Below are 14,826 nucleotides of genomic sequence, written 5' to 3' on the forward strand. Positions count from 1 at the left end.
ACATTTCCGTGAGAAATGACCGTCGTCCGGGAGGGAATTCACTGAAGGGAGGTGAAGGGCTAAACCGTGTTTTCCTCTATCTCCGAGGGACCAAAAGGCACAGCGGAGTGCTCGGACGCCTCCGCAGGAATCCCAGACCGAGGAAGCCCGGGCGAAGCGCAACCCAGGGAGCGCAGCTCCGGGCCGCTACCCCCACACTTCCGAGACAACCTGTTGCGCCTCTCTTTCCCGGCTCTCTGTCGTTTCCCCGCCTTGGACCCCGGGAACTGATTGACAGAAATCACTACCCAACCCTGGACTCGGGGCCTCCTCCCGGGACCAACGATTGGCCTCCCGGGAGGACCGCAGTAAGAGGGTGCAGAGGAGAGGTCCGCGGACGGATGAAGGAGTGTGGCGGACGCGCTCCTCCCTGTGAGCTAGCCGCGGAGCGAGAGGCTGCGAGGGCTGCGCGGCGCTCTCTGGCTCCAGCCTGGGCTCCCCGTGCGACTCTCCCAGCCGCGGGCCCATTTCGGGCTCTGGCGGGACCCGGCAGGAGGCGCGCCGAGCTCCTGGCGCTTTCTGAAGTTGTCCGCGGTAGCCTGCTGGGCGCTGACGGTGTACCTCTCGGGCTGACCTGTCGGAGCTCTAACGCCCGGACCATGCTAGGAGCCCGGACACGGACCCCGGGTGTCGCCACCCGAGCGCGCGGAACAGCGAGCGCCACCGACTCTCAGCGGGTACCTGCGCCGCCGCCCGGGCTGCTGCTGCTGCTCCTGACTCTGGTAAGCCGGCTCTCTGCGCAGCCCGTTGCCCCCGGCCGAGTGCTGCTGTCCTCGGGTCTCCTGGGGGCTTCAGGGCTGCCTGCGGAAGAGGCTATTGTGCTGGCGAACCGCGGACTCCGGGTGCCCTTCGGTCGCGAGGTCTGGCTGGACCCGCTGCACGACCTAGTGCTGCAGGTGCAGCCCGGCGACCGCTGCGTGGTGGCTGTGCTCGACAACGACGCGCTGGCCCAGCGGCCTGGCCGCCTGCGCCCCAAGCGCTTCCCTTGCGACTTCGGCCCGGGTGAGGTGCACTACTCGCACCTGGGCGCGCGCAGCCCTTCGCGGGACCGCGTCCGACTGCAGCTGCGCTACGACTCCCCGGGAGGGGCGACAGTGCTGCCTCTGGTACTGGAGGTGGAAGTAGTCTTCACTCAGCTGGAGGTCGTGACTCGAAATTTACCCCTGGTCGTGGAAGAGCTGCTGGGGACTAGCAATGCCCTGGATGCACGGAGCTTGGAGTTCGCCTACCAGCCCGACACGGAGGAGTGCCGCGTGGGCATCCTGTCTGGCCTGAGCGCGCTGCCTCGCTACGGAGAACTTCTCCACTACCCGCAGGTTCCTGCAGGAGCCGGAGAGGAAAGCGCCCCCGAGCCCCTCTTGATGCACTGCAAAGCTTTTCAGGAGCTGGGCGTGCGTTACCGCCACACGGCCCCTGGTCGCTCACCCAACAGGGACTGGGTGCCCATGGTGGTGGAGCTGCGTGCTCGGGGGGCCCCTGTGGGCAGCCCTGCTTTAAAACGCGAGCACTTCCAAGTGCTGGTGAGGATCCGTGGAGGGGCGGAGAACACCGCACCCAAGCCGAGCTTTGTGGCCATGATGATGATGGAGGTCGACCAGTTTGTGCTCACTGCCCTGACTCCAGACATGCTGGCGGCCGAGGACGCGGAGGCGCCCCCGGACCTCCTGGTCTTCAACCTCACCTCCTCCTTCCAGCCTGGCCAGGGCTACTTGGTGAGCACCGACGACCGCAGCCTGCCTCTCTCCTCCTTCACTCAGCGGGATCTGCGCCTCCTGAAGATTGCCTACCAGCCCCCCTCTGAAGACTCTGACCAGGAGCGGCTGTTCCAACTGGAACTAGAGGTAGTAGACCCCGAAGGAGCTGCCTCAGACCCTTTCACCTTCATGGTAGTGGTGAAGCCCATGAACACCTTGGCTCCAGTGGTCACCCGGAACACTGGTCTGATTCTCTATGAGGGGCAGTCCCAGCCACTCACAAGTCCTGCAAACAGTGGACCACAAAACTTGGTCATCAGTGATGAAGACGACCTGGAAGCAGTGCGACTGGAAGTGGTGGCCGGGCTTCGGCACGGGCACCTTTTCATTCTGGGTGCTTCCAGGGATGGCTCCGCTCCCAAGGCCTTTACAGTGGCCGAGCTGGCAGCTGGCCAGGTGATTTACCAGCACGACGACAGAGACGGCTCCCTGAGCGACAACCTGGTGCTGCGCATGGTGGATGGAGGAAGCAGGCACCAGGTGCAGTTTCTGTTCCCCATCACCTTAGTGCCTGTGGATGACCAACCACCTGTTCTCAACGCCAACACGGGGCTGACACTGGCAGAGGGTGAAACAGTGCCCATCCCACCCTTTGCTCTAAGCGCAACCGACATGGATTCAGAGGACTCTCAGCTGCTCTTTGTGCTGGAGTCACCCTTCTCCACTTCAGGGTACCTGCTTCTCCGCCAAACTCATCCTCCCAGTGACGACCAGGAACTGATCACAGGCCTTTGGAGGAAGCATGGAGAATATTATGAGCGAAAAGTAATGGAGTGGCAGCAGAAGGACATAACAGAGGGGAGGCTGTTCTACCGGCACTCTGGACCCCATAGTCCTGGGCCAGTGATGGACCAGTTCACATTTAGAGTCCAGGATAACCATGACCCGCCTAATCGATCTAGACTACAAAGGTTTGTGATTCGAGTTCATCCTGTGGATCACCTCCCTCCAGAGCTGGGCACTGGCTGTCCCCTTCGGATGGTGGTACAAGAATCCCAGCTCACACCACTGAGGAAAAAGTGGCTGTGCTACACTGACTTGGACACAGATGACCGAGAACTTCAGTACACAGTGACACAGCCCCCTATGGATACCGATGAAAACCACTCACCAGCCCCACTGGGCACACTGGTCCTCACAGACAACCCCTCAGTGGTGGTGACCCATTTCACCCAAGCCCAGATCAACCACCATAAAATTGCATACAGCCCTCCAAGTGAAGAGCTGGGAGTGGCTGCCCGAGTGGCCCAGTTCCAGTTCCAGGTGGAGGACCGAGCTGGGAACGTGGCTCCTGGTACTTTCACCCTTTATTTGCAGCCTGTGGACAATCAGCCTCCAGATATTCTTAACACTGGTTTCACTATTCAGGAGAAAGGCCACCACACTCTGAGTGAAACTGAGTTACATGTGACTGATGTGGACACTGACGTGGCCCATATCTCTTTCACTCTTACACAGGCACCCAAACATGGCCATATGCAAGTGTCTGGACAGATATTGCCTGTAGGAGGGCTCTTCTACTTGGAGGACATAAAACAGGGCCGAATTTCCTATGTTCATAATGGGGATATATCCTTGGCTGATAGCTGCTCTTTGGAGGTCAGTGATAGACACCACGTGGTACCAATCACCCTCAGAGTGAATATTCGGCCAGTGGACCACGTGGTACCCATGCTAAGCTTTCCTACTGGTACTGTGGAGTCCTATCTAGATGTTTTAGAAAATGGAGCTACTGAAATCACTGCCAGCATTATTAAGGGGACTAATGAGTACACTGATGATTTGATGCTGACTTTTCTGTTAGAAGATCCCCCCTTGTATGGAGAGATCTTGGTCAATGGAGCTCCAGCAGAGCAGTTCACCCAAAGGGACATCTTGGAAGGCTCTGTTGTTTATGCCCACACCAGTGGTGAGATTGGTCTGTTGCCCAAAGCGGATTCTTTTAACCTGAGTCTGTCAGCTATGTCTCAAGAATGGAGAATCCGTGGCACTATTATTCAGGGTGTTACCGTGTGGGTAACCATCCTCCCTGTGGATAGTCAGTCTCCCATAATTTCTGTGAGTGAACAGTTTGTAGTACTAGAAGGTGACAAAAGTGTTATCACCTCAGCACATATAAGTGCTGAAGATGTTGACTCCATGAATGATGACATCTTGTGTACCATAGTCATTCAGCCGACTTCAGGTTATGTTGAAAACATCTCTCCAGCTCCAGGTTCTGAGAAATCAAGGGCTGGCATTGCCATAAGTGCCTTTTCTCTAAAGGATCTCAGGCAGAGTCACATTAACTACGTCCAGAGTGTCCACAAGGGTGTGGAACCTGTGGAAGATCGATTTGTATTTCGCTGTTCTGATGGCATTAACTTTTCAGAGAGACAGTTTTTCCCCATTGTAATCATCCCCACCAATGATGAACAACCCGAAATGTTCATGAGAGAATTTATGGTGATGGAGGGCATGAGTCTGGTGATCGACACTCCCATTCTCAATGCTGCAGATGCTGACATCCCCCCCGATGACTTAACTTTCACTATTACCCAATTTCCCACTCACGGTCATATCATGAACCAGCTAATAAATGGCACGATTTTGGTCGAAAGCTTCACCTTGGACCAGATCATAGAGAGTTCCAGCATTATTTATGAGCATGATGACTCTGAGACCCAGGAAGACAGTTTTGTGATTAAACTAGCAGATGGCAGGCACTCTGTGGAAAGGATGGTCCTCATCATGGTCATTCCTGTTGATGATGAGACTCCCAGGATGGCCATCAATACTGGACTGGAAGTAGAGATTGGGGAGACCAAAATCATCAACAACAAAATATTAATGGCAACTGACTTAGACTCTGAAGACAAATCGTTGGTTTATATTATTCGTTCTGGGCCTGAACATGGCTTATTACAGAGACAAAAGCTTACAGGTGCCTTTGAAAATGTCACCCTGGGCATGAATTTTACCCAGGATGAAGTGGACAGGAACTTAATTCAGTATGTCCACCGTGGGCAGGAGGGCATCCGAGACTTAATTAAATTTGATGTGACTGATGGGATAAATCCCCTCATAGATCGTTACTTTTATGTATCTGTTGGGAGCATTGACATCGTCTTCCCTGATGTCATAAGCAAGGGCGTGTCTTTGAGAGAAGGTGGGAAAGTCACCCTCACAACAGACCTACTAAGCACAAGTGACTTGAACAGTCCTGATGAAAATTTAGTTTTTACTATCACCAGGGCGCCCACAAGAGGCCACTTGGAGTGCACTGATCACCCTGGAGTGTCCCTCACATCTTTCACTCAGCTACAGTTAGCTGGCAACAAAATATACTACATCCACACTGCAGAAGATGAGGTGAAGATGGACAGTTTTGAGTTCCAAGTCACCGATGGCCATAACCCTGTATTCCGAACCTTCCGAATTTCCATCAGTGATGTGGACAACAAAAAGCCAGTGGTCACCATCCATAACTTGGTCGTCAGTGAAGGTGAAAGCAAGATGATCACTCCCTTTGAACTCACTGTTGAAGACAGAGATACCCCTGACAAACTCTTGAAATTTACTGTCACCCAGATGCCAGTCCATGGTCATCTGCTCTTCAACAATACCAGGCCTATTATTGTCTTTACCAAGCAAGACTTGAATGAAAACTTAATCAGTTACAAACATGATGGCACAGAGTCCATTGAAGACAGCTTCTCCTTCACAGTGACTGATGGTACTCACACGGACTTCTATGTTTTTCCTGACACAGTATTTGAAACAAGGAGACCTCAGATGATGAAGATCCAGGTCTTAGCTGTTGATAATAATGCCCCTCAGATTGCAGTGAATAAAGGGGCCTCTACACTTCGCACTCTGGCCACTGGCCATTTGGGTTTCATGATCACAAACAAAATATTGAAAGTGGAGGACAGAGACAGTCTACACTTTTCTCTTCGGTTTGTTGTGACAGAGGCCCCTCATTATGGCTATCTCCTGAACCTGGGCAGAGGCAACCACAGCATCATTCAGTTCACCCAAGGTATGGTTCTTTTTTGTTGTTGTTGTTTTATACCAGGAATTCAACTCAGGACCTTGTGCTTGCCAGGCAGGCTCTTGGGCCACTGAGCTATATCCCCAGTCCAATGTTATACTTTTATTTTCCTATAAACAAAGGATATCCCAGGTCTTATTTCCTGAGTATATGGCTGCATTGCAAGCTTTATATAGAGAGTGTTCAAGCCCAAGAGAAATGGAGGAGATGGGAAAAAAGGAAAATGAGAAATAGACTTACTCTCTTGGGAAAGCAAGCTAGTTTTTGATGTTCCCTGCAGGGATCATCATCGGAGGGTACAGCAGTGTACAGTATTCTGACAGTGGCCAGATATGCTGCCAAAAGGGAAAGACTTGGCAGCTGAATGCAGAAGTAGACTTTCCAACTGTGCTGCCTTTGTGGTGCCTTCGCCCTGAGCATCCTCTATGTCATGTGCTCCGCATATTTCATGATGCTTCTAGTATGTTAAAGAGACAGAAACTGTTTAAATTGTACTTATTCATATTGTTATCAGTCATGATTCAAAATTCCTTTTATGTTGCTTTAATTTTTCAGTCCATTGTGCTGGTATTGCTGTGGTTGCTAGGAACTGTATAAGTAGAAGGAAAATACTTGCTGATACTTTAAGACTTAACAAATTAGTTAATAGTATTTCATATCACAGGCAGCCACATGTCCAAAGACATAAGAGATGAGCACCTAGCTAGAGTTATAGCAACTGTATGTTATGTAACAGAGCATACTATAGGGGTACTCACAAAAAAAGAAGAATATACTTGATGATAAATAGGAAGACAATATATTCATCACGGAACTATACACACATTTCACTACTAGGAACCTGAAGATATGGAAATAAGATTCATAACAACAGGACAGAACTTCAGCATTTGAAGCCTTCTCTCTGTCCTGTTACCAACTCCATACCAGGTGCCCCAGCATTCTGAGTCAACAGAACTTTTTCACTCAAGTTTCCCTTGGGCTGGGCACGGTCTGAGATAGGGGAGGCAGGTGACCTGTGCAGAATGGCTCAGTGACGGAAGGGAGAAGCTCATTCAGTTTACTGACTGGGAGTTAGGGCTCTGTTCTCCAGAATGTGCAACTTCTATTACAGACGGATTCATGTTGCTTTCCTGAAAAAAACAGCCCACGTCAGAACGGAAACTAGATCTACCCTATGTGGGCTGTGTGGATAGAGATGCAGTTAACCCCAGGCCGTCCCAGTGGAGGTGTTCTTTTCCTGCAACAGGATTCTGTTCCCAGATAACAAAATGCTTTAACAAACATGGATGTAGCAAAGGGTAGTGTTAAAGCGAACTGTTTCCCTGTGTAATGCTGACAAATCGCCTCACACTCCAGCCTTCTGATTCTTGGCTCTAAGCCTGAATTCGTATATCCCAGGGCCTGCAGAGACAGGAAACCATCAGAGTGCCAAGTGTCAGCCAGCTCAGCAGGAGCTTTTTGTGTGAAGGCTTTCTGGGGCTAGAGGTACCATGCAATTTTACACTGGTTTATTTTTGCAGAAAGCAAAGAGAATGAAAAGAATATAAACAGCACGGAAAATATCACTTCAAATCCTTCCTCTGAAAAGACTTTGACTTTAGAGGATCCTTTTTCTTTTTAGGAATTTTTGGATGAAGACAAGCAAATGATTGAATTTAAAGTTTTTTAACCAAGCCCAACAACTCAAAATATTGGAATATTATTTGAGTATGGAACCCTAAAGTTATTCTACTTCATTATAGACAATTGTATTTCATGTTGACTTTTAAGTTACCACATGAATTTTGTAGCCTTTGTAAGTACAGCTTATGCTTGCCTATTATAAAAATACTTTTTAAAGACTAATTTTAAATGGTCACACTCGAGTACAAACTGAAATAGCAACTGAGAAAACTGATGGTATTTGGTCTCACAGCACTCATTTGAACAAGCTGAGGCTGAGCTAGGGGCACAGCAGTTACTGATGAAGATTAGATAAGTTTATAAAATTGGAGCAGGCTGAATCAGCCCTGCCATGGCTGCTTTTCCAGTAGGGGAAATGAGAGTGGTGCTTAGAGTGAGGACTGAAGTTTTCTATTTGCGTTTGCTTTATTAAGAAGGGATGACGTAACCTGTATTTGGATGGATTTTTGAATGCACTGAATTAAGTCAATGTAGCAAAGGTAGTTTGAGGTCATTCTTCAAATTATTGAGGAATAGTGGTCACCAGAAGGAAAAAAAATTACTTATTTACAAAACTTATTAAAGTTCATTATCAGAAATGGTAGTAATACAGATCTAGATGAATTCAGGAAATTATTTCTATATTTTAAACTGCACCTTTTGGACAAGGCGTCTCTGCCCCTCCCCCATCTTGGTGCTAAATCACTTGTTTCAAGTACCTGGATTCGTTTTTCTCTCCATTAAGTGCATAGTGATATTTTGTGGAATAATTTATAAATCACTTTCAGAAAAGCAGAAATGTGCCTTACGTTGTTTAAACCAGTATGGTTATAGGGCATGTTAATGAACTTAAAATCTATACTTTTTTAATTTTAAGGAAAAGTAAAAAACAGTGATATAATATTTCAAAACAAGATAGTTGCTCATATTATAAGATATAGGAAGGAAAATTTTTTAATAAATGGAATGATTTTTGTAGATAAAAGGAGATAAATGTAATCTCATGCTTAACCACTAGAAGAACATCTAAGTAATTCCTAGGTATTTGTTTAAACTAGACATACAGATATTTTTAAACAATGCATTTTAAGAAAACTAGAGTGTATGCATATTTACACCATATTATTTTAAGGGATATTCGTGATCATATTATAATCCAGATCTTTACTTCCTGCAGATTTTTAAAGTCTGTTTTCTTTTTCTTTTTTATTTAATTTTACTTTTATTAGTACATATTATACTTGTAGTACTTTCTAACTGCATTAGTCCATGCGCATAACCACCTCAGGTCTTTCTCTATTCCCTTCCTTCACCTCCTCCCTCCCCTCCATCTCTGGGCCTCCTTCCTTCTGCAAACGTTCTAGCTCGCTGTTTCCTGTTACATATCTTTTATTTGGATCTTTAGTTTATTTCTCTTTCTTATAAAAGGAATCATGTCCTTTTTCACCCATGAATTAGCGCTAACACATTCCAGGGAAAATTCAAGGGGTTTTAGTGAGCTCCGACTAGTCACTGTCACGGCCCTTCACATGGAGAGGAAACGCGACCTATGTGTTGTGTAATTCCACTCCAGTGTGCTCTAACTTCTGAAAGAAAGTTCTTAAAAATCGATTTTGAGGCTATAAATTATTTCAATGAAAATGTCTCCTAAATATTATATTTTTATTTAAGAAAACACTAACACAGATGTTGGGAACACTAACCAGGTGTTTCTTACTTCCCAGTACTACAGCTGTTAGGTTTTCTTATTCATGTTATGAAAGGTGGAAGCATTGGCAAGCGCTTTTGACACTGGCCTGAGGCCCTCGTCCCTAAGATAGGGATGTGCGCTTGCAGCGTTGGCTTCATCCCTTACTGATAAGGAAGGAGCTACAACAGCGAGCTGAGCGCTGCGCGGGACTCCCACCCCTGACCCTGGCACAATGCAAGCACATGAAGGCAGAGATTTCGGTGTGGTCTAACAGACCGCACAGTGCCTTCCTTTCCTCATAAGAGACATTTCAGCTCATACTAATTATAAGACTTGGAGAAAAGAACTATGAGAGTTAAGATTAAGACCAAAAAAAGGAAAATTTTTAATCTCCTTATAAGAGACATGTACAGAAAGATAAAAAATGTCACTAGACAGACAGTGTGGGAAATTATGGTAGAGAAAAACTAATTTCTACAATACATCTTATACTGCTTTCACTTCCAAGTACCTGCACTAAAAAGAAGACACTATTAAATAGAAAGTCAGGTTTTCCCCTCACTAGCTGTAAGTCACTTTTCAAAGGGAGGACAGAGCATATACTTCACATCTGTAGAGTAGAGCTCTAGAAACTTGTGGGGGGATTTGTTGATCCTGACCCTTGACTCACTTTAGGTGAGGCTTTCAGAATCACTGTCGTACAGAGCTAGCTGCCTTTGGCCAGCATGGCATGAACTCAGCAGAGCTGTCAAGAGATTTAAAAAAGAGAGAGAGAGATTTTAAAAATGTAAAATACAAAACACACTGAGATAAATAAACACTGTGTGCCACGTGGAAGCTACTGTTAGCCACACTCTGATTTTCTGTAACCTTGCAAGCTGACAGACAGGCCCACGTCAAAGGTGGTGATGCTCCACTGGGCGGCTCACAGAACAGACTGTCAGTTCTATGATGTTGTCTAGGAGAGGAGGTGGCGAACTGCATGAATACATTTTAAAATTTGTGCCTTAGTGATGCAAACAAATCCATGCAAGCAAATTTGACTGAGTAAGAAGTAACAAAGATCATGTCTGAGGCAGCATAACTTTCTACTAGGAATACAGGTTTTCCCTCATCATTAGGTTGTCATTGTTATTAATAGTTTAAATTCTCCCTGATAGTAAGTCACAATAGCTATTTTAATCTGTGGGATGTTAAAAGTCTCCTTAATTTTTCTTTTCAAATTCTGGAGAGCTTAAAAACAGCCTGCTATAGTAAAAGAAGTAAGAAAAATGAGCCATTATGGGGAGGCAAAGCCTCTTTCCTCCGAGGCTCAGCCCTACAGAAAGAAAAAGAATGTGGTTTCAAGAGGGCCAGGAGCCCTGCCATGCCCCAAAATATCTTCATGCCCACCTGTCGTGGTGTCTGACATTCCATCTTTGGGGAGTCACTCCTTTGGTACATGACCATACGAATGCTACTTGGAGGGACAACACCTTGGTATTATTATGACCTAAATCTTGTAGTCTATTTATCTGTGTAAGGGATCTGATTTCTATGGGACAGCTGGGAGCAAGGGGCTTAGACATCTGAGAAAAAAGATAGCACTGTTCTCCTTAGGAGGGGATTTAAATAGGCTTACAGAAAAGTGCTACCCAGTAGAATGTTCCATAAGGAACAGGTCATCAATTTTGAGATAGTAATTAATATTGTTTTTTGGTCATTTTCTAGCTGACATTGATGACATGAAAATATGCTATGTCTTAAGAGATGGGGCCAATGCCACAAGTGATACATTCCATTTTACAGTTGAAGATAGTGGTAAGTATTCTACTCTCCTAGTATGGGACCCAGGAGAGAAACATTTCTTAGTTGCTCTTTGACATTTTTATAAGGAATCTTCATCGAGTTCTATTTTATACTTATCTGAATGCATGCAGAGTAGAATTTGATATTTACTATAGAAAACTTTATGGTCCCAATTTGACACAGTTCTACTCTAACAACCATGGATGAAGGTTCTAGTTATTTTGTGTCTTATGATTTGTAAGCACTAAACAGATATCTATAAATACAATTATCAAATTCAGTTAACCATATTATTACCTGCGTCAGGTTTACTGCTTGAGGTGGCAGAGGAGGTGGGATTCATCCCAGCTTCACACCACAGCCATGTTCCACCTGGTGTCTGTCCCAGTGGGCTACCTTTTTTCTGATTTGAACATAGGTATTGGTATAAACTAATGCTGATGGATAAGGTGCTGAACCCAGTGCTAAATGAAGGTTTGTCTTTTTTCCCCATCTCAGGATGCCTAGTGATTTTCTTAACAGGAAATTATGAGTTTTAGTCTAGTTACCAATTTTTCTTGGTGGAGTCTGAACAATACTGTAGCAAATGGAATCTGTCTTTCCATCTAAGTCTGCTGGACAATACTATTGCCATTATTTGCCCAAATGACAGTCATCACTCCATGGTTTTTATTCTGAATGCTGTGGACTAGGAGGAAATTTGGCCACTGCTGGGTTTATTGTGAAGATGCTTGTGTCCTTGGGTGCCCTTGAGGGAGGCAAAGGAGCCTCTCCAAGCACTTAGGTTGTATGAATGGGATGCAGAAAGCAGGGAAAACGTGTGAGAGATACGAGGGAGAAGACTCGAGATTTAGACTCAATTATTTCCCTCATGATAACTTTCTTTTAAAAACGGCATTCTTTATGTCATTCGTCTCAAAGATTGCGTGTTTATCCTCGGCATTCACTGAAACATTAAATAGCATTTGTCTAAAATATGGCTGAACATAACATGAACACAGTTCTGAAAAGTGACATCCAGTGGGTGGGTACCTGAGAGGTAAAAAAAGCACTTTAATTTGGGCTCAAGTATTTGTTTCCTACTATAAACCAGAGGCTCACTACAGCTAATGTTTTTACTTTGAAAATAAATAAATCACAATTTAGTATCCGGTACAAAAATAAAAATAAACCCAGCAACAGAGTGCCAAGAAAGAAACCAACTTCAAAAATAGGTTTGTTCAATCTTGCTACTTGGAGGGGACATCCTATTTAAGTAAACTGTGAAATAAGATCTTGGAGTCATCAGTTATTGGTTCAAGAAACCCAGTTTATCTAATAGAATGCCTGAACAAACATCAATAGCAAAAGTGTTGTTTAAGTTTGCAAGACAAGGGCTGGGGAGATAGCTTAGACACCTAAGCACCTGCCTTGAAAGCACAATGACCTGGGTTCAATCCCTGGTGCCACAGGCCAGGCCAGGCCACTGAAACCAGGCATAGTGGTGTGTTATTATTCTAAAATATTACAGACACACCTTTTTCTTTACCACTATCTGTCTATCTGTATATCCATCCACATAACACATTCTTCATATTTTTAGCTGAGTAGTTTGGTATCATTTACTTCAAAATTTCGGTCTGTATCCGAAAGTTGAAAAAATACAACAAACTGTCATATTTCAAAACATTAAGTGAGGAACAGCTAGCTGAACAGGTCTGGCTTAGTTTTGGTAGTGCTGAAAAAGTGGTGGGGCCTGTAAAGATTGTCTTTTGTCTTTATGGAAGCAGGAATGAAATCATATCAGCACTTTTAGAGCCTCTGTTTCACCTGAAGAGAAAAATTCCAGAAATACTCTCCTTTATCCTCTTCCTCTCTACCGGCATAGCGTTACCTACAGGGCTCACGCAGATGCTGGCAAACTGTTGTGAAACAGAATTGGGATGCACTGCCCTGATATAAGAAAAATTCCTTTTGAAAGAATAAACAGAAACCCTCAAGACTGAAAAAGGAAAAGCCACATATATATATATGAAATTTGATGTAACCTAATTCCTTTATTAGGGTTTCTTATGTTATACTATAAATAGTCTAGCATTTAGGTGAAAAATGCAATGCCAGTTAGCCTTTCAGACGTTAGCAAAAGTGATTTATTATTATTTTTTTTAAGCAGGAGTGATTTATTGTCATCCACCATATACAGTGATTGTTGGTACACTCGTAATCAACCCTGATGTATCTCCTTTAAGCTGCACAACCTAGAAACCAATTTTTTTCCCCAAAGAGTGATAATTGATAACTTCTTGTTTATAAGATGAGGAAAAACTCTTGAATTACTCTGGGTTGCCAGACCAATTTTTTAAGAATGCTTGATAAGTGCTGAGGACATAGCTCTGAGGGAGGTCTAAGCTCCTGCCTCGCAAATGCAAGGACCCAAGTTTCATCCCTGTTATCACATGCCGTGCAGGCCCCAAAACTGGGCGTGGTGGCACAGCCTGTAATCCCAGTGCAGGGGAGGCTGAGACAGGAGCATCACTATGAGTCTGATCTGTGTAGTGAGACCCTGTGCCAAATGAATAAATAAATAAATACAATTTTGTAAAAAAAAAAAAATGGTTGATAAGAATAAAGTCAGAATAAGATCTGTGGGTAAAGAATACAGAAATTTTCATGTCTTCAGGATTATCAGTTTTTATGTTAAAATACTTCAAAAGGCATCCTTTCCTCAACTGTGTGCTGTTTATTTGCTCTTAGAATCAGAGTGTCATTCTGAAAATAATTATTTTTTTAATTTTATTTATATATTTATGTGTGTGTGTGTGTGTGTGTGTGTGTGTGTGTGTGGCCAGCTCAGCCCACCAGGGGGCGGGGCTGGCTGGCATGTGGTGCTGGGGGATTGAACTGCGGTCCCTGTGCTTTGCTAAGCTTGTTCTAAGTAGGTGCTTTAGACCACTGAGCCATCTCACCAGCCCTGAAAATAATTATTTAGCCATGAAATATGTTTACTAAAATGTCAATGAAGCGCATGAAAATGCTGTGTCAAAATAGTCCATCGGTCCAGGCGTTCTGAGCCCAGTAGGCACGTGCGTGTGCATGGGTACAATTTATAAAGTCATACTCTGCACCTTGGACCAAGATCTCAGTGCATCCGATGAGCTTGTGTATGTAAGTGCAGAGACTGTCCCTTACAGACTGAGATACTGAGTCTTCAATTTCTTTTTTATTTCACCCTTCATATCTTAATGAGGGAAGCTCCCCATACAATAATACTAGAGACATAAATGCATGCTGTGAATGGTTGTCTCTTTGAACTCTAACTCTAGATCTAATACTTTGCAATTTTGTCAGAGGAAAGGACATCTATTCTTTTATCCCCTTTCTAGCTAAAAGTATTCTTATCTGATTTCTTCTCAGCATTCTATAATGTATCCTCAGCGCTGTGCTGGCTATTTGCAGTGAATGCTGCACCAGGATGTGAGGGCAAGGCTGGCAGCATCACACCAGGTGTGTCCCCCTCTCGGCCCTGAGGGTGGCTCATCACTCTTTAGTACCCAGCTCAAATGTCATTTCCTATCTCCAGTTGTTTCCTTACAAGGAAGTCAGTCAGCCCTCTCTTCATGCTCCCATTCCTAAATTTATTTAGGAATCAAGAATGTCATACTATGATCACTTGATGATGTCAAGATTTTCATTAATAGGAGAAGAGCTCCTTCACATCAAAAGACTATCACTGGTCTCTGTACCTCAGTGCCCACTGAGGGCTGAGCACATGGCAAAAACATAACAAATATTAAAAGGACTGAAGGAATAAGTAGGAGAAGAAAACTGTGTGTGCGTGCGTGCGTGCGTGCGTGTGTGTGTGTGTGTGTGTGTGTGTG

General features: G+C 45.0%; 1 protein-coding gene across 1 annotated transcript in view; it reads left to right on the top strand.

Annotated features, from left to right (window-relative positions):
- Window positions 1-439: 439 nt before the first annotated feature.
- The window catches only part of Frem2 (FRAS1 related extracellular matrix protein 2), a 192,818-nt gene continuing 178,431 nt past the window's right edge, over window positions 440-14,826 (top strand). Inside the window, exons 1-2 of the mRNA XM_023715094.1 lie at window positions 440-5,814; window positions 10,892-10,981. Coding sequence (XP_023570862.1) covers window positions 639-5,814; window positions 10,892-10,981 — 5,266 coding nt within the window. The 5' untranslated portion in view covers window positions 440-638. The remainder of the gene's footprint in view (window positions 5,815-10,891; window positions 10,982-14,826) is intronic.

The sequence above is a fragment of the Octodon degus genome, unplaced genomic scaffold (genome assembly GCF_000260255.1).
Source record: "Octodon degus isolate 3935 unplaced genomic scaffold, OctDeg1.0 scaffold00038, whole genome shotgun sequence".
In the NCBI taxonomy this organism is placed as follows: Eukaryota; Metazoa; Chordata; class Mammalia; order Rodentia; family Octodontidae; genus Octodon; species Octodon degus.